Below are 18,655 nucleotides of genomic sequence, written 5' to 3'. Positions count from 1 at the left end.
GCAAGGGGAAATATATTTTGTTTCCTTTTTTTCTGAAACGGTACGAAAAAAAAACATTTTCCGTTCAATACGGGCCGGGCATTGTACAGCATGTCAGCATTCGTCATTGCCTGCCCAGAATGCAATTCACGTATACCAAGGTATTGGATTGCAAATTTGGCTATTTATTCACATTTACGCTGAAAATGCTCTCGTTTTTTCACAAAGCAGCATAAAGGAGGCGATATTTGATATTATTATGTAATTTTAAAGACAATCCATATCCAAAACCAATAGGGTTACCCCCCTTTAATATAAATTATTAGAGCTGTATTTTTGCTGGAATTGGGAGTAGTTATTATACTTTTGATTATCTATGTAAGGTACTTCTTGGTTTGTTTTGTGGGCATTTTTATGTACACTATACAGGCCATATTAAAATGAATGGTTCTATCAGTTTCTAATGATTCTGGGCAAGGCTGTCTCATCAGAAAGCAACATAAAATGTACCTAATATATAGATTGTAGTAGATGTTCCTTGTCACGAAAATCCAATGTTGCATTTTAGAAAAGTCAAGCTTTTCAATCATCATGAAAACGGATGAGTATCAATCATTTTAATACATGCTGTATAGAATTTCAGTGATATAGAAAAGATGTTCACTGGTTCAATCAATGGTGGTAGTACACTTGGCAGTCATGATAAAGAATGACTAACTTTAGGTAGTCATGACACATTGACTGGGCAGGACTATTATTTGGTTAAGTAAGTAATATGTAATATTTAAACAAAAAGAGGAACTATCATGAATGATAAATAGTGAAATACTGCTAATAAGTTAATTTATTTTCCACCAGCTTACTGCTCTATGATGCCTTTAAACTGGTAAAGTTAACAGTCCAAAACACCCATTTATTAATGAGGTGTCGCCTGTTATCTGCTCCAGCTCCAGTGACACCTCATTAATTTCCTTGGGCCTTTCTAATAGGTACATGTCCCTCTGGTGAACATATCCTACCTACTCAAGCTGGACCAGACAGCTGAACAGATAATAGATTTCTGTTGAGGATACTCGCCAATTTATCACAGCTCACTATCAAATCTCTTATATAGATTTCCATCATAATTATGACATAAATCTGAGTGGGTACACCCCCAGGGATGGATTTACAAATGTTTTAAACCCATCGTATCCTAGGTAACTCATCGTCAAGTACTTGGAACCATTGTAATGATATGATAGGGTTCATTTTATCAACCCCTTATATGTAAGGATTTGTAAGTTGCGAACTTCAACTCATCGTAACTTATACATTTTATTTATGGTGTGATGTAAATCCACCCCAGGTTATACAAACAGGTGAACACTGGTGCTTTTATCATTTTCATCCACAGAATTAGAGAAGGAGAACCGGGACTCAACCGCCATCTTAATACAGGCATGGAGCAAAAATTGGGGGTATTCATTTTCCCTTGGAATGTGCTCAAGGCAATCGTTGTCATGCAAGAGTGACATGGATGATGGGCACATTTGAGAGACGCACTTGATGCGACCTGCAAGCGGGTATCAAAACGCTTCAGATGAGACGCAGAATTGTTTTTCAATCGTCTCCGCGCACCATTGGCAAGATTCCAAATACCCCCAATTTTCTCCCCAAAGCTGATGGTGCGCTTGTACATGGCGGTATAGGGAGTCCCGGTTTCCTCTAATTCTGTGGTTTCATCATACATAATGCATTTGGAATCCATTTAGAATCCAGTTCAGGTTATACAAAAGATGAACACTGGTGTATTTAATGACTCTTATATTTCATTTTCATCATGCATAATGGACTAATCCATTTGGAATCAGTCCAGGTTATACAAAGCATTTAATGAGTATCATGATCATTTTTATCATACATGTACATGTACATAATGGACCAATCTACCCTCCCCCCCCCCCTCCGTGGTGAAGAGTTTGGAATTCCATTCAAATTCAACAGTTAGAATTTTAGATCCAACCATTATCACCCACAAGTAGAGGAAAGCTTTGAAAGATTTTGAAATCAATTTTATTTTAGGCCACATTGTGTAAACTAGATTTGATAACTTTCAATATTTTCCAACTAGAATTAACATAAATCTGGCAAAATTCCATTTCCAGGTGGATTGTATATACGGTGCAACTGGAATTACAATGGCAGTGTAATCCTACACAGGATGTGTGGATTTTTTAGAAATAGCCCAAATGCCTAATTGATACACCCTTTAATCAGAATGCGATTGTTTTATTTAATCAAATACCACTTTGTGAGGTTCCTGGAAATATTTTTCATTCCATTCCAGCAACTGCAATATAGCCTGTTATTTTAGGCTCATCAAAGTCGCTTGTTACTTTCATCTGCTTTACAAAAATTGCCATAAAATTTATCGCAAATATTCAATAAAATAACAAACTTCTTTTAATCAAACATTATTATTTATTTTAGATTCTAGTTTTGTTTGTTTTGGAGGATTTATTTTGTGATAGAAAAGTGGAAATGTTGAGCTATAACCCTAACACGTAAATCTTCCAAGGAAAACCACTGTGCATGCATGCATTCCACGTGGTGGCATTGCGCAATTACCCTAAGTCATTTATGGCCACCAAGTCGCTGGCCGGGCATGCAACTCCCCTGTGGCATGAGGTCGGTGATTGTGTACGTGGCACCCGAGGGGTCCCGGGGTTAATTCCAGGGGGTGCCAAGTGAAATCGTTCTTCATCTTCTCTCCTTTTTTGTTCCTTCTCTGCCTTCTGATAGCAAAAAAGCATGTTCCTTGTTAGGGTTAATGTACAAATTTATTTACAAATTCTTTTACATTCCTCTTATTAGTGATTTGTATAATTTACTTGCAGGCATCGGATCTTGATCGTCAAGCCAAAGCACACCTAGAAGACACGTATCGTCTTTCACTTGAAGAGAAAGATGAAATGATAGGTGTATTACAAACTCAGGTAACAACAAGAATTATGAATCGTCGGTAGCATCACATACTGATGTATTTGCAACATATGCATTTCGAGAAAATCAAATTTGAAAATTTAGCGATTTTCATATGCTGCATTATCTTGATTAAAACATTATTGTCGATTAAAACATGATTAAAAGTAACGCAAATATACCATACCGTATTTCGTCCAATAAACGCCCCCGGGGGCGTTACATTTTCCCAAAATGCGTTTATTCAAGGTCGATTTTAGAACGATAATTCCCGTTAAAATCATAAGGTAAACTTAGCACTCATGCTAAAATGACGAACTATGAACTAGAAACACTGACTTCTGGTTCACTTCCGGGTTTCCAATCCAGATTTTCGCCAATTATTGACGCTATTATCGACCATGTGGACAACTTGGTAAGCTTACTGCACAAGATAGCATGGAAATATCAGCATTTTTGAAACATCTTGGTTGAAAAAAGTGGTGGGGGCGTTTATTTGAGGGGGGGGGCGACTATTTGACGAAATACGGTATTTTCAATGTAATTCCCTTATTTCTGTCAGATCATAACTTATTAAATAGAATATGTCGTGCAAATACGTCACTATGTGAAACAGTTGTGCAAATATATATGTTACTGTGTGAAAAGGACAAAACACATTTTACAGTGTAATTACAAAGTCATGCAAATATGTCGCGCAAATACGTCATACTGGGCTTGCGCAGTATAGGTGATCGGCAAATACATTGTTATGTGATACAGACATTTCAAGGTTTTGCAAATACGACATAATTAAATTAATTAATATCTTACTAATTAAGCCACTTTGAGGCATGTTTTTTGGTGAATATATAGAGTAGAACACAACAAACTAATATATCGATTTTTTCAAAAATGTTGAATATGTGACTATGTGATACAGTCGACGGAATGTATTCAATTGGCCAGTGAAATGGTCATAATGAGCTTGTAACTGTGTCATGCATCTTTTGGAATGATAGTGCATGCAGTAGACTTTGTATCATGATTATATGATCGTAGTTCAGGACTCAAAAGCAAAGTGGTTGTGTTATGCAACTCTCTGGTAATTGGGTCATAAACTTTTTGAGATGGCACCATACTTTGTGTGATGTTCGTTCAGGACTCAAAAGCATGATCCAGTTAACATAGCGATAAATGGATTATATGTAACACTTTGATGGTGAATAGGTCTGATAAGCAGTAAAGGCCAGGACTAGAAAAATTTAAGAATCTATGAAACTCTTTAACATTTAGAGTGAAAAAAATGTGCTTTCCCGAATAAAGAAATACATAAGAAATGGCACAAATGTTGCTATCTTAGTGGGAACTGGTTTATCTTCCTGGCATTGAACATTTATTTCCAGGATTGGTAAGGGGAAGGGGTAAGACAACAGGGTTTCGAAGTTGGTCTGTCCATCCCTGCCTGGGCAGATACTAGTCAGCAACACTTCTTTTTTCTTTCTTTCTTTTTTCTCAAGATAGCAGTGCAAGATATTTGTATGAATCATAAGAAATCTTTGCTCGGACATCTAATTCAAAAAGCAAGATAGCAAGTAAATGTGTATGTCCAATCTATTTCATTTCAGTATGTTTTACAGTTATCCTTTCCCCTTACTATAATCTCATGTATGAACATCAAAGGTAGATTAACATTGTCACAGTTTTAACATCATAGGTACTGTGTTGAAAAAGTCCTTGATTTGAATTGATTGTTTTTCCCTGTTATAAACAGTCAGCAAATAGCACTGTGACTTACACCCATTCTTTCTCTTTTATCCTTTTTTAGGTTGGGCTATTGAAGAAAGGCATAGTGCCAGATGACCTCAAAGAAGACAAATCCCAGCCTTCGGCAGAGTCCCCGCATATGGGTGGCGGAGACTCAGATGCTGTCAAAACACTCAAAGACAAGGTAAGACATTCAAAGGCATCAAAATCTCTTAGGCAGGTTATAGCTTTATTAAGGGTTTGGATAGCAGCGTTTGCAGATATTTTTTTGTGATAGCACATCAGACATTGCATTTTGAATATGAGGAATGTCTTTCTGATATCAAATAATTTTGATATTTTGAAATTTGCGATATGATACACATTTTATGGAAAATGATTAAAAATTAATATTTTGAAATTTAACAGTCCTCAAAGTAAATTATATAAATCTAATGATATGTACTTAAAGTGTATGTAGCTGGGGTAAAAATCCATCCATCATATGAAAATTTGTACCTTTCGTATTGAAGATATAGATTTGTTTTTCCCCAAAAGACCAAAAATGTAGGTCTTTTGGGAAAAAAATATGAAACTTCAGAATTTTCAATTGATGGCCGGCTTTTCATCCCAGCTACATACACTTTAAGTACATATCATTAAATTTATCAAGTTTATCAAGAACTTTGTCATAAAATTTGTATTATATCAAATCAAAATTATTTAATATCAGGACATTCCTCGTATTCAGAATGCAATTCGATGTCTGATGTGCTCTCAGGTCCCACAAAAATACTATGCAAACGTTGTTATCCAATTCCTTAACCTATCCAGAATGCAAAATTTCCAAGATAGAGATGTCCCAAATCAATTGATTAGGTCCATCATTAGAGTGTTCACAAAACCAAGGTGAAATACACAAAATTAGAAGAAACTATACAGTATCTTAGATTTTGTTCTAACAATGCATGAATGTGTGGTTCCAACGTGGTGTTTCTTCAGGCCCAATATTGAAATGTGACATCACAGGAAAAAGATCTATACTTAGTGAGCTATATTCATATATTGTATCATATGAGTGAGTGGGTTGGTGGGTGGTATAGTGGGTTGGTAATTGGGTGGGTGTGGGTTGGTGGGTGAACGAGCGAGCAAGTGAATAGAGAGCTAGTGAATATTATTTTATGATTTATGTAATTTTTACACAACTTTTCTGTCATTGAAAGATGAATTGCTCCATGTTAGCTTGTGAATGGATCAATCAATTTGGGATAGTGTATTTGTAACATCATAAAATTTTAATATTTGTAAACTATCTTGTAAATGTCTTTATTCAATGATGATCACTACTTCATGATATTATTTTTATTTTACAGGTGAAGCGTCTTGAAACACTTCTGAATAAATGCAAGGATACCATAAGAAACAACAAGGAGAAATCAACACAACTGTTGGGTGAGAAAGAAGCAATGCACAAGCAGCTAGAAACACAAACCAAAGAATTTCAACAGCTTAAGGTATGTATGGGATATAAGATATCACAATTTCATTGTAACAAAAAGTTTTTCAATTTCATTTTGTGATTGTGTACTGTCAAGAGCTTTACACACTTGATTTATGTCTGAGAAAAGTTTGATGTTCTTGCAGATCACATTTACCAACACGTATACTTGATAACCAGGATATTCAGTGTTGCCAGTCTTCAGGAAATTTCCTTATTTCAGGAAATTTTACTTGGATGATCTTGTATACTGGTTCAACCTAGTACAAACCTTATCTGTGGCATCGGGGTCAATGCTTCGCGTCACACGCACTGCATGTAAAAAACATGACGCATGAAGAGTGTGGTACGCTCGGCAAGTACAAATCGAGCAGTAGTTGGAGCACCAAAGAAGCATTTACACACGCATTGAACTGAAATAATTATTCTCGTACCTCCAGTTTCTGAGGTCTATTTACTTTGTACTTCTGAGTTGATGGACTATACAAATTATAGGCAAGGTACATTTTCAGGAAATTTTTTGCCATTTCAGGATTTTTTTACACAACTGACTGGCATTTCTGGATATTGCAGAGCTGCAAGGAGGGAGTTAATCTCTATGTTGGAGTCAACCAATATCTCACAATATTTGTACTATTTTTTTAAGTTTGCTAACGCACCCCACGCTTATCATTGATCCCCATGTGCAACAGGCCTACCTTCTGCGGTATGGTTGAAATAATATGGAATATGTGCCATTTTGCATTGTTATGCATGGTGACCAAAATAATATACCTCAAACATAATTTGAGAGAAGACACAGATTCCATGTACTAGGAATGGAAGTGTACCAGATTCTTTCAGTTCCTCTCCATGAGTATCACTCAAACATAGAAGAGTTCAAGATTTTCCCTAATTTCTTTTGAATTAAAATAATGCTGTTACATGTATCTTTTGTACCATCGAAGTGAAAGTGTATCTGATCATATAACCACACAGGAGCAGCAAGCAACAGAGCAAGCCAAGTTTGCTGAGCAACTTACCAAAGCCAAAGAGATGCTAGACAGCGCCACCGAGGAGAAAGCTATCGCCATCGCGGAAACCAAACGACAGATGCATGAGGAATTGGAAGGAGAGGAAAAGAAGACCATGGAATTGAGAGAGATGGTGAAGGATCTAACGAGTGAAAGGGATGAACTCAAGAGTAAAGTGGATATTACTGAGAAATCAGGTAGGACATTGAATATTAGGGTTTACAACTTATCATATCACAAATCTTGTGATGTACACCTGCGCTATAACACAATTAGGAGAACTGGATAAGAGGAGGCAGACATACAGGGTGTCCCAGAAAAAATTACCGGGCAAATGAATTTGGATGTAAGTCGAAAAAATAGACATCAAAATCCAAAAATCTAAAAATCAGTGTGTAGCCCATTTTATTCTGCATCTTATACGCTAATTTTACTGGAATCGTTTGACTGATTGCAAAGAAATGAGCGATTACATAACGCATGCGTCAATTCACTTCATTAAAGGTTTGAAAGAAAGATCATTCAACACAATGCGCACTAGTAGTTAACTATCAATGGGCTTCATATTTTGTACCATGAAATTCTTTTTGTTCTTTTTAAATAACTTGTTTGTTGCAAAACATTTAATTAGGGTTTGTTCAAATTTGAAGTTCAAACTTGCACAATATTGAAAATGAAAGGTTGCATGTAAAAGGATGCTCGGTACTTTTTCGTTAATGTTGATATAATTCCATCTGGCTTAAAACATCTCTCACACATATTAATGTTTTTGGAATATTTCCAAGAAAGTGTAATGCAAAGTTTAAATCTTTTAAAATTTCAACATGACATGGTATAAAAATCACACGTAAAGCTGCAAGCACTTGTTCATTGTCATTCTTGGCTCAAATGTTCTTTGGAAAGTTAAAATATAACATATTTGCACAACCTAAAGAATTAAGTTTGAAAGCTTCCAATTGCAGAATTCAAAGTTATTGTCGGACAAAAGCATGAATAACATAACACAGTCGGATTATAAAATAGACAATGTGGGCTAAATTTATAAATGAGATACACAAACTTTAGGAAGCAGTGAGCAAGTAAAAGAAAAATGCCTTTTAATCAAGCTTGGAATGAACTGCATTGATGTGCGCATTATGTAATTGTTCATTTCTTCGCAACCACTCAAGCAAATCAAATAAAATTTTCGTATGTGATGCACAGTAAAATAGGCTATGTGCTGCATTTGTATTTTTTTTATTCTGATGTCTAGTTCTCGACTTACGTTCAATTTTATTCACTCTGTAATTTTTTATGGGACACCCTGTATGGGAAGAGGTCCGCTTTCGGAACACCACCCTGCCCTACCAGTAATAATCATTATTCCCTGATAGTTTGTATTGGTGGGCAACTCTACAAACCCTAGTATCTGTAAATAAATTACATAGCAAAACTTCCTGTTTACAGGATTCACAGTAGGTTTTGGTTTGCATGCTCATTATTAGGTAAGACATACAGTATCTACAAGTAGAGAATGCATCCAATATTGTGGTTTTAATGTTTTTGAATTGTTTTGCTCTCATGTTAAATGCATTTTTTTCTTTGGGAGGGCAGATGTAATTAAGAGCCTTCTATATGTAATAATGATTATTGTAGCACCAGCTCATGTAACAACAACTTACATTACAACAATGGAGGCAATAAAAACACCAAAATGCCTTAAAATCTCACCTTAAGGCCGTATAAAATTAATGTTTTGGTTCTCGTCTAGAGTATTTTTTTGTATTGATGAGGGAGGGAGGTGTTTTTTGTTTTGTTTTTTTTTATCAATGTAAAATTAGCATTGTCAGTAGTTTTCGGTCTTCTCCAACAGTGCTCGAGGAAACGATGAGGCCCTTTTTTTTTTTTTTTCAAATGTGAGATTCTGAGGATAAACCCCTAGAGTACCACAAAAAGACTTGGAAGTGATGCTTGTTCTCTAATAAACTTATTTATATGTATGAAGATTTCATAAATCATTCCAAAGTCTAAAAAATTGAAAAATCTATAAAAAAAAAAAAAAAAAATCTGACAAATCCCAGAAATTGAGGAGGGAGGGGACGAGAACCAAAATATTAATTTTACACGGCCTAATGATAGTTCACAAGTCAGATACCAGGGTAGTCACATGTTAATGCCTGTGTAACTGTAACTGTAAAACAATGGTATTTGATACCGAAAACTTTTAAGGTTAGGGGGGAAAAGTTTTGATATGAACTGTGGTTATGAATTCTGAGGGTTAATGTACATGACATCATCGCAGGCAGTATGGTGGGACATTATAATGATGTTGTAATGCCTTGCTAATTTGTAACTATCACATTTTCAATGGGTTTAGGTACAACTTTTAATCTGCATCGTTTTTATTCAAAAGATCACCATGGCAACACATGGGCATTTAAGACAAATGAGGAATCAAAATTTGCAAAACAAAATTGGGCTTCTTTTTGCTATTTCAGATATAAAATTTAATGCATAGATTTTGAGTTATTATATTATAATAAAGGGGGGTAATTACTTTATGTGATGTGTCTATATGAGCGCCACCTAAATTTCCGAGCAGTCATGAAGCATATGGCACTGTGATAAGCTCTCAGCAATGACCATAAATCCATCATGTAATGATATTATTAATCATGAAAGCCAAAATAGACAATTCCGTGGCAGCTCTTGATTCATTTTTTTGATATAATTTAATTCCTTTTAATGATGTCATTTATTGGAATAGTCCTTGCAATATAAATATATTTCAAAATAGCTAATTGCTTGGATTGTTGGTAACAGGTGCAGTTATTTTGTTTGTTGCATATACCTAAAATAAGATGGAAATCATTCATAGCATGTAAATGATACAATTTTAAAATATGTGGCCAGCCATAATAGAGTTTTGTCACAAAGATAGGTTAGATAAAGATATATATTAAATGACTCAACTAAAGAAAAATGAGTGAGCACCTGCTAGATGGTTTGTTGATGCATAATCCTGTAGGATTAACAATGGTCATAAAGATTATGTGTGGTTTAACAGGTGTGCTGGTTGTCTTTCATCAAATGCATAGTGTTAGTGTTTCCAGAATTTGCAGTACTAAGGCTGTGGCAAATTAGCCTACCGGGTCAATTTGAATGACTTTCAAGTTACTCATTTGTCCAAACAACCACACAAAACCAGAATATTGGATGGTTTACTGAATCCAGTAGACATGACACAAATTTATTGTATGATTGGAAAAGCACTTGATTTAATCAAAGATACAGAGTGTGTGATAAATAAAGTGGTCATAACACATCATCATTGCAATTGGAACTTTAAAGACCCAAATCCTTTAAAAATCAGCTAAATAAAGAGAAAATACAGTATAACTTACAAATCTACTACTGCAGACTGACACTTGCTAAAGTAGCCCAACTGTTGTTACAGCACAACATCCTAAGCTGTGGCAAACTATCAAGTAGCCCATGGTGTGGTTTAACTGCATCAGTGGCAATACTGCAGATGACCCATTCCATGTCAACTCCAGGGATGTGCACCGCAGCACCTCTGCAATTTTTTTCTTTTTCTGTGTGGTGGTAGATATCGATGAGAAGAAAAATTCGAAAATTTGAGCTTCATACTAGAGTTTTCACGTGGCATCAATTTGAAATTTAGGGGTCAGCGTAAAAAATGTGTCATAAAAACGTTGGAGGTCCATAAATGTATAAAGGAACCCTTTACAACTTTGAAAATGTATGTATTGGGGTACTTATTTGTGTAGAATTCAAATCTGGCATCAGAAAACTTGTACAACTCTCCTTTACAATTTCAGAAATGTTGTCCAAGGACATATCTTCAACATACCTGAAGTTGCAAAATGTCTGACATTGACTTTCAGGGGGTCAAAATGTACAAAAATGTACAATTGGGGTTTTGTCCATGGGTAATATCTCAGCTAAAAGTATTCTAATAGGCTCAATATTGATTGGATAAGAGTAATGTCCTACCAAAGGGCTCTGACTGGCAAAAAAATGGACCGTAAAATTAATTTTACTTTTGGAGTTCTGACCCCCAAAGTTGGTCCTGATGTCAGACATTTTGAGGGCCCTATATCTTTTAAAGTAAAGAAGTTACAAGTTTTCTGATGCCAGATTTGAATTCTACACAAATATCAGTTAGGTTTGCATTCTCCACATGCGAAAGAGTACCCCAGGATACATACTTTTCAAAGTTGTAAAGGGTTCCCTTTATACATTTATGGACCTCCAACGTTGTCTTCGCTGCTATGCACATTTTTACGCTGACCCCCTAAATTTCAAATTGATGCCACGGAAAACTAAATGGAGTATGAAGCTCAAATTTTCGGAATTTTTCTTTCTCATCAATATCTACCACCACACAGAAAAAGAAAAAAATTGAAGAGGTGCTGCGGTGCACATCCCTGGAGTTGACATGGAATGGGTCAGATGCCAATGACCAGGCCAACAGCATGTTTTGTGGTGTGGGTAATCTTATCATTATTGTCATCTTAATTACACATATCCAATGAAGTATTTTATAATCCCTGACCTAATTAATTAGACTTATCAAATCAATTAATTAGACGTAATATGATAATGTGGTATAAACACATATATATATTCCTACTAGAAAGTGGCTGTCTATGAGTGGGTCTGCAGGATCACCCTCACTTCGCTACCTGTGTGTGAATAGTACCATCAATCTTGCACGGAAATTCTTTGTTTATTTCTTGCATCGCCGCTCCCCTTATTTATTGTTGAATGCTGAAAAATTGTGAAAGATAGTTGCCCTTAATGTCCACTCCAACATTGTTTCCAGGGGGAGAGAGGGGGAGTAAACAAGTACGGTACATAACACGAGGTATGAAACGTGTTGTGTGTTTTCAGCCTCATGTTCAATTCACAGTAATTTGATCCTCAAAACATCAAGTGTCCCAAAGATTTTCACACAAGATTGATAGCCACTTGAGTGTTTTAACAATGCAGTATTTTAATTGCTTGTTTTTTTTTCAAAAAAACGAGCAACTTGTAATTTACACTAAAAAAATGTGTTGTTTATTTAAAGAAATCTTGGAACTAGCTAATCAGGGGAGCTTCTAAAAAAGTCCACAAGTGGACATGCACGTGTTAAAGTTAAAGTAAAAGTATATTTCATGAAAATTCTCTGAAAAATGTTTTGTTTGTGTGTGTATGGTCTATCACCTGCCACTCAGTGGTCCTATAGCCACCTGATGACTTTATACAATTTCAAAAACTTGAATTTATAAAGTTTATGTTACTGACCGAAGGATGTCAACCTTTTTTGATAAAATTTGTCCTTTGCTGCAATGTGATAATTGCAATCAGATGTAATGATGACTATAGTATGACCCATCAAAACATGCTTGAATCAAAATGTCCATTGAAAGATACACGAACTGTGTTGACTGTATGAGTGACATACACAAATTTGACATTAGTTGTCATTAGGTTTCATTGCAATAGCTAACCTCTATGCATGGGAAATACAACCAATACAAGATACAACAGAACAGGCGTTTCCATCAGTGAAAAATAAACAAGAAATGGAATCCAATGTTAACATATATCTACACAACCGACTGATGGCCTATCTTTAGTATTGATGCTTTCAAGCTTTAAATGATAGCAAGAAATGGAAATCGCCCCAAAGGAAAGATTTTAGTCGTGAAATTGATCGCCACATCTTATGGATTCACATTTTCCTCTGGCGGAACTGTCAAACTGTCAATTGCAACGTCTACTACTGGACTGGTTTTTAAATCCACTCTCATCAAACTAATCAAAACTGTAAACTACAATTTTATCGAAAAAATCAAAAGAAGAAATACTAAATATTGCTTAGTTTCAATGATGCTTACCGATCGAGTCGCCTTCATGGTGTATTTCCGATCATTTTGCAACGTGGTTGAAAAATATTTCCAAGACGCGAGTATCGCCATTAGGCATAGCCTGGTAACCTGGATAAAATTTAACGCAATCGATCGTCCAATCCTAGTTCACCTGAGTGATCACGTGGTTTGCCGAATGAACGGTATTGGTGTCGGAACAAGGATTGTTACTTGTAAACAAATCGTTTCGCCGGCATGTTTCAAGAAATTAAATTTACGATCTTTTGATAATTAGTAAGGGATCGTTTTATTTTAACCTCTGGCATGAGAGATTGAGAATGTGGGTTAAAGATAAGCCACTCTGTGTTCTCATTTTGCAACTAAAATAGGCTTCTCATAAAGCTTAAATTTGCGGGCCATTATGCTGGCCATCCATGTATTTGAAACATTGCGGATATACCAGGCACCCTCACTACGTTCGGGTCTGTGAGGGTGCTCGACCAGGCATAGCTAACCTCCACCAATACAGATATCCCTAAAAGCTTATTTAAACATTGCTTAACCCGAACGCCCTCGTTGCTTTTTAGTGAGGGGGAAGGAAAGGAGGAAGGAAGAAAGAAAGAAGAAGAAGAGAAAACTTTTTTTCTCGGGTGCGGTTTTGATATATTTTGGGAGAATTTTGTATTTTACTTTTTGCTAAATACATGTAAAATCCGCTGTTTTTGGGCCAAAATTTATTTATTTTGACTAAATATTTTTGAAAAAACTCAGAACATTTTCAAAATATGTTTGCAAAATAAAATCGTCAAATTTTTGCTGAATTTTCGACTGACTAACCAACCGTACTTGAAAAGTCCATCCGCTGGGTGGGGTGTGTCACCTTACCATCATTATTTTTACAAAGTCAACGATATCTCGGACTCGCATACTCTTTATGAAAAATCATGCTCGAGTTTCTAGACATGAAGAAAAGGGGTGCTTAAAATCATTAACAATTACTTGATCTGTCACATCTGTGGTAGATTTGCAGGATTGAACAACTGCTAATCATTATCGATCCAAATTTTAGCTAAAATCATGCAAATTGCTGCTCATTTTAATCTTAATTCAGGTGTATAACCATTTGTCTTAAAAGCAAAACCAGCAATGATAACTATTGCGCTAGACCAGATTTCTATATAAATGTAGAATCTTAAGCTCCACAAGCAGTATGTACAATGTCAATTTTGTATTTCTTCTTGAGTTATTTAGAAGTACTACACCCTCGATAAATTTGTGTCTATTTTTGCATTTTTCTCAAAAACTAATACACAGTGGTAACAAAAGTTAGGTATATTATAGGCAAGGAATCAATTACTACACTGGAAATTAGTGACCCAAGACAAGCGGTTTGTTATTTATGATAAGAAATAAGGTACCGCTAGGATGTACCTCATTTCCTATCATATTATACTGAACCGCTTGTCTTGAGACACTGAAATTTCAGTGTAGTAATTGGATTCCTTGCCCCAATAATATACATAACTTTTGTTACCAGTGTGTTATTATTTTTTTGAGAAAATGCAAAAATAGTCACAATTTACCACAGGGGTGTAGTACCCCTTAAGACAAATTCCTGTATCATTTTTTAATTATTGCCATACAAGTAGAGGTAAAATAGCACATAAAAATGACAGGAGACCCAATTCCAGACACTCTCCTTTTCTGTCAAACATGCTATTAATCATATTTTTAGACCAAATAGCCTAATGCAACCTTAGACAAAGCCTATTAGAAGGGTTCAGGCATGAGCAGTGTCTGGTCAAGATGGATAAGGCTGGGATGATTGATTGATTAATTTCGGTTGAGACATGTGATTTCCTAATGTGCTTTATATCATGTCAAGGCCTACAAATGTGCCCTGATTGATGGTCAGGTAGATTGGACTATCATCCTTTATCAGCTGATGGCAATGTCTTACTGTAGGTGTAGGTTAAGCCCACACACTACTTTACTTGCTACGCACCCGTGTCCAAGAAAAACGTCTAAAAGGGTATGTTTTTCACCACACAGTGGCGTCAACGTCTTTTTGAAAAAGGGGTACTTTTTCAGAAGGCATCACCATTTAGGGGTCCTTTTTCAGCCAAATCCTTAGACGTTTAGGGCTAGTAATATTATTGTTTGAGTAAGTTTGCACTAAAAAATCACCACTTTTTAATTGATTCTTGTTACTTTTGTGCATGTTTTCTTCAGTATCTATATGTCTGCAACATCAAAAAGACACCTTGGGTATCAAATTAGCTCATTTCCCTGTTTACGCCACTTAGGGTATCAATATAGATATTTCCAAGTTGACGCCATTTAGGGTATGGTTTTTGCATGTGCTACGCCATATAGGGTAGGATTTTGCATGTTTTTCACCATTAAGGGATGCAATTTGGTTATGTGAAAATTTGCCATTAAGGGTGCATTTCAGAGGTGTTCGGACGCGGGTGGGAGGCACTTTTGTGTGAGAGTGACCCCTCCCCCGGGAGGTTAAGCCCAGGGTAGCCATTGCCCTATATAGTAGGTGTAGATGTTTAGGTTAGCCATTGTCCTATATAGTAGGTGTAGGTGGTCAGGTTAGCTATTGTCATATGAACCCTGTCTATCAAAGACAGCATTATAAAGACTTGTTTGCGTCTGACGTCATCTGTCAATCAAACTCAGGCACAGTATGTTTACGAGTGTTGTGATGGTTGGTTTCTGAACGTGACAGTAAAACAGTGTGCCTTATGGTTAAGTTTACACCTTACATACAAACTGGCTCAAAAGTTAGGTCTTAGTAACGAGAAACTTTCTTGTCAATGCCTAGGAAAAATGTGCTTTTTACCTTGTAAATTATGTACCTTAATTTTTTGCCAATTTCTGTGATTCCTTTTCTCCAATGAACTGCATGTTACTTACCAATCATGGGTCGTGGGGAGATTGACAGTGACAGTCAGATGAAAAACTAGTCTTTAATTCTGTCCTTTGATTAAAGGTGTACATATAGGTTACACCGTGGAAGTACAAAAGACTCATACTTCCATGGTTACACTCAGGTAATAAAGACAGCTCTAGCCCTTATACATGACTTTATTTTCATTATGAAGTGTCATGTGAATTCTAAATGGATTACATTTTAGTTTGTATTTTAACTTAAAATACAAACTAAAATGTATAACTAGGTGCTTCGTTTTGGAATACCACTTGTTTAAATTTAGCATTCCGTATACTTCTTAGATTTCATTTGATGTTGGACTAAACATCAATATTCAAATAATCCATTGCACTGATTTATGTTGTTAATTGTTGAAGGCATTTTGTTCATTCCTGCCATTGTTACCATTTCCATAGCTTTGCCCAACTCCTTTTGAGTTTTATCTATGGCTCCTAGCATCAATCTTGTTTTAGTTTTTTTGTTCTTGAATTTTCTCTTAGTTTTTCATTGTACTTTATGATGCTGATTGCTGAAATTAACTTGTATGACTTGTATTACCATAGGATATGATACATATTATGAAAAATAAAAGCAATCAATTAGCACTGAAGTGTCTTAAGTAGACCCATCAACAGGTGCTGTTGTAGTGAGCTATATCATGCATGGGAGTGGCAAACAGTTGTTTTCTGGTTCACTATGGATGATGCAAAGATAGACACCAAATAATGCTGTCATTTGATTACCCAGGAAATTTAATCTGATCATTTTATTAGTGAATACAATATAATATCGCCCATATTTACCAGCAGTTTGATTTATATTTTGGAGTGTATTTTACATTCAAATTTAAGATTGACTTTAAAATCAGTAAATTCTTAGTAATTGCAACTAAACAACTTTTTTAAAAAGGTCTAATGACCTGTGACACAAAAATCCTCTCATTCACCAATCCAATCAGTGAACACCTGAGCAACAAATTTGCTCATTGGTTCCAAATTCATTCGAACAGGTTTTAGAAGTTGTTGAAAGCTTTTCATGCCAGATGGTATGCTCAGTCAACAAAAAGTCACAAACCAAACTTTCTCAGGTCACTTTTTCATTTACAACAGTTGTACATGTAACAAGCAAACACACAATGCAGCCTTAAAATAGATACCAGAAATATCAACTTAACATTGAAACTTGAATTCCCTTTTAAGTTGAAATAAATCAGTAGAGGGAGAGTGATAATTACATATGGAACTGATGCCCAGGAAGCCAGAGTAAGAAGTGTAAGACTCAAGGTAGCTACAATAGTTTGAAAAGTTGTCTTGTAGATGTGCAAGACAAGGTGCTTACAGAGTTTACTTATATTTTTTCTGTAGATTAGAGCAGTCAGTGTACATTTCACTGGGTGAAGTTTCAAGTTGTGTGGGTGTGCTTATTATGTGCTGGCGTACACACACGCATGTTTAAAGATCCTGAATGGTACGCATGCAAAAAAGCTACCTCGATGTGTTGACATCACCTACTGAACTGAAAATTATAGCCTGCTGAGTGTGATTTAATGTAAGCTTTTGGGAAGTTCCTGAATTAACATAAAGCATGTTTTCTAAGAATACTTAATATTGTTCACATTGATGTTCCAAAACAGACTACCTTCAGTGTGCTTACGCCCATAATGTATAATCCCACATACATGAAATGGATACAAAGAAGTTGTCACTTGGATTATATCTAACTTTGAGCAAGTGTCTGACTTTAAGTCCCTGGCATGTTACTCTGAGTAACCCAGTAATGAGTTACTTCCTCCAAGTGTGTGCTTGTCTTCAATTTTGTGGCAAACTTCTATTTTTGTGGCTTTTGACAAAGAGGATGGACGGAATCAAACAGAATTACATTGGTTGTCATCAGAACCAGATGTAGCACGGGCAGGTTTCCTGAAGGAATTCTATGTAATGGTGATGTAGTTGAGGAGTTTGATGCAATTTTGAAATAAGATGGAGGAGTACAAGTTTGTGGAGACGGATCAAAAAGTGATGCTGATCAGACTGATGTCTGACCCAGGTAACAAGTGAATCCTTTACTTTATACCAGATTTTTGTACGATCAGGTTACCATCGCCTGGAAAAGTCATGGAATTTTGGAAAATGGCAAAAAGAAATGTCATGAAATTCTTTTAAAAATGAAACTGAGAATGAAAAGTTTGAACATGAGTGTAAGAAGGAGAGAAAAGAAATTTTATGTTTGTCATTTTGTGTATTGAAATGGGAGGGAAGACCAGCTTCATAATTAATGTAGTCAGAAGCTGATTTTAACAATGTTTTTTTTTTAATCTGTCAACTTGGAATAAGTTTATTTAGTTTTTTTTTTATCTGCCAACTTGGAACAAGTGAAAAGCTTGAGTGGATAACTTTGTAACTTGAATTTGGGAATCTTCAAGTATTGGAACAACCAATCGGGTAGTCTTGTGTACTTGCAGACTTAGTTATATGCATTTGTCTCTGTTGATTTTGGTTGTAAAACAAAACAGCAAACAAAATAATAAATTGAAATGAAATGCTTTTGAAGAAAAGCATTGTTGTTATTAAAGAAAAGGAAGGTTTAGTATTGTACACATATTTATGGGATTATACTCCCTTAGTACAAGTGGCTAAATTGTGCTGTTGAAATAGGTCTCATTTACAGCCTTTTGATC

At 35.6% G+C, this 18,655-nt stretch overlaps 1 protein-coding gene across 1 annotated transcript in view; it reads left to right on the top strand.

Moving 5' to 3' along the window:
- The window catches only part of LOC140149086 (uncharacterized), a 99,303-nt gene that overhangs the window by 27,698 nt on the left and 52,950 nt on the right, over nucleotides 1-18,655 (top strand). The window contains 4 exon segments of the mRNA XM_072171248.1: nucleotides 2,859-2,957; nucleotides 4,751-4,873; nucleotides 6,042-6,182; nucleotides 7,145-7,376. Of these exon segments, the coding sequence (XP_072027349.1) occupies nucleotides 2,859-2,957; nucleotides 4,751-4,873; nucleotides 6,042-6,182; nucleotides 7,145-7,376 (595 nt within the window).

Source organism: Amphiura filiformis, chromosome 3 (genome assembly GCF_039555335.1).
Source record: "Amphiura filiformis chromosome 3, Afil_fr2py, whole genome shotgun sequence".
NCBI classification, from domain to species: Eukaryota; Metazoa; Echinodermata; class Ophiuroidea; order Amphilepidida; family Amphiuridae; genus Amphiura; species Amphiura filiformis.
This window is presented reverse-complemented; position numbering and strand designations above follow the sequence as displayed.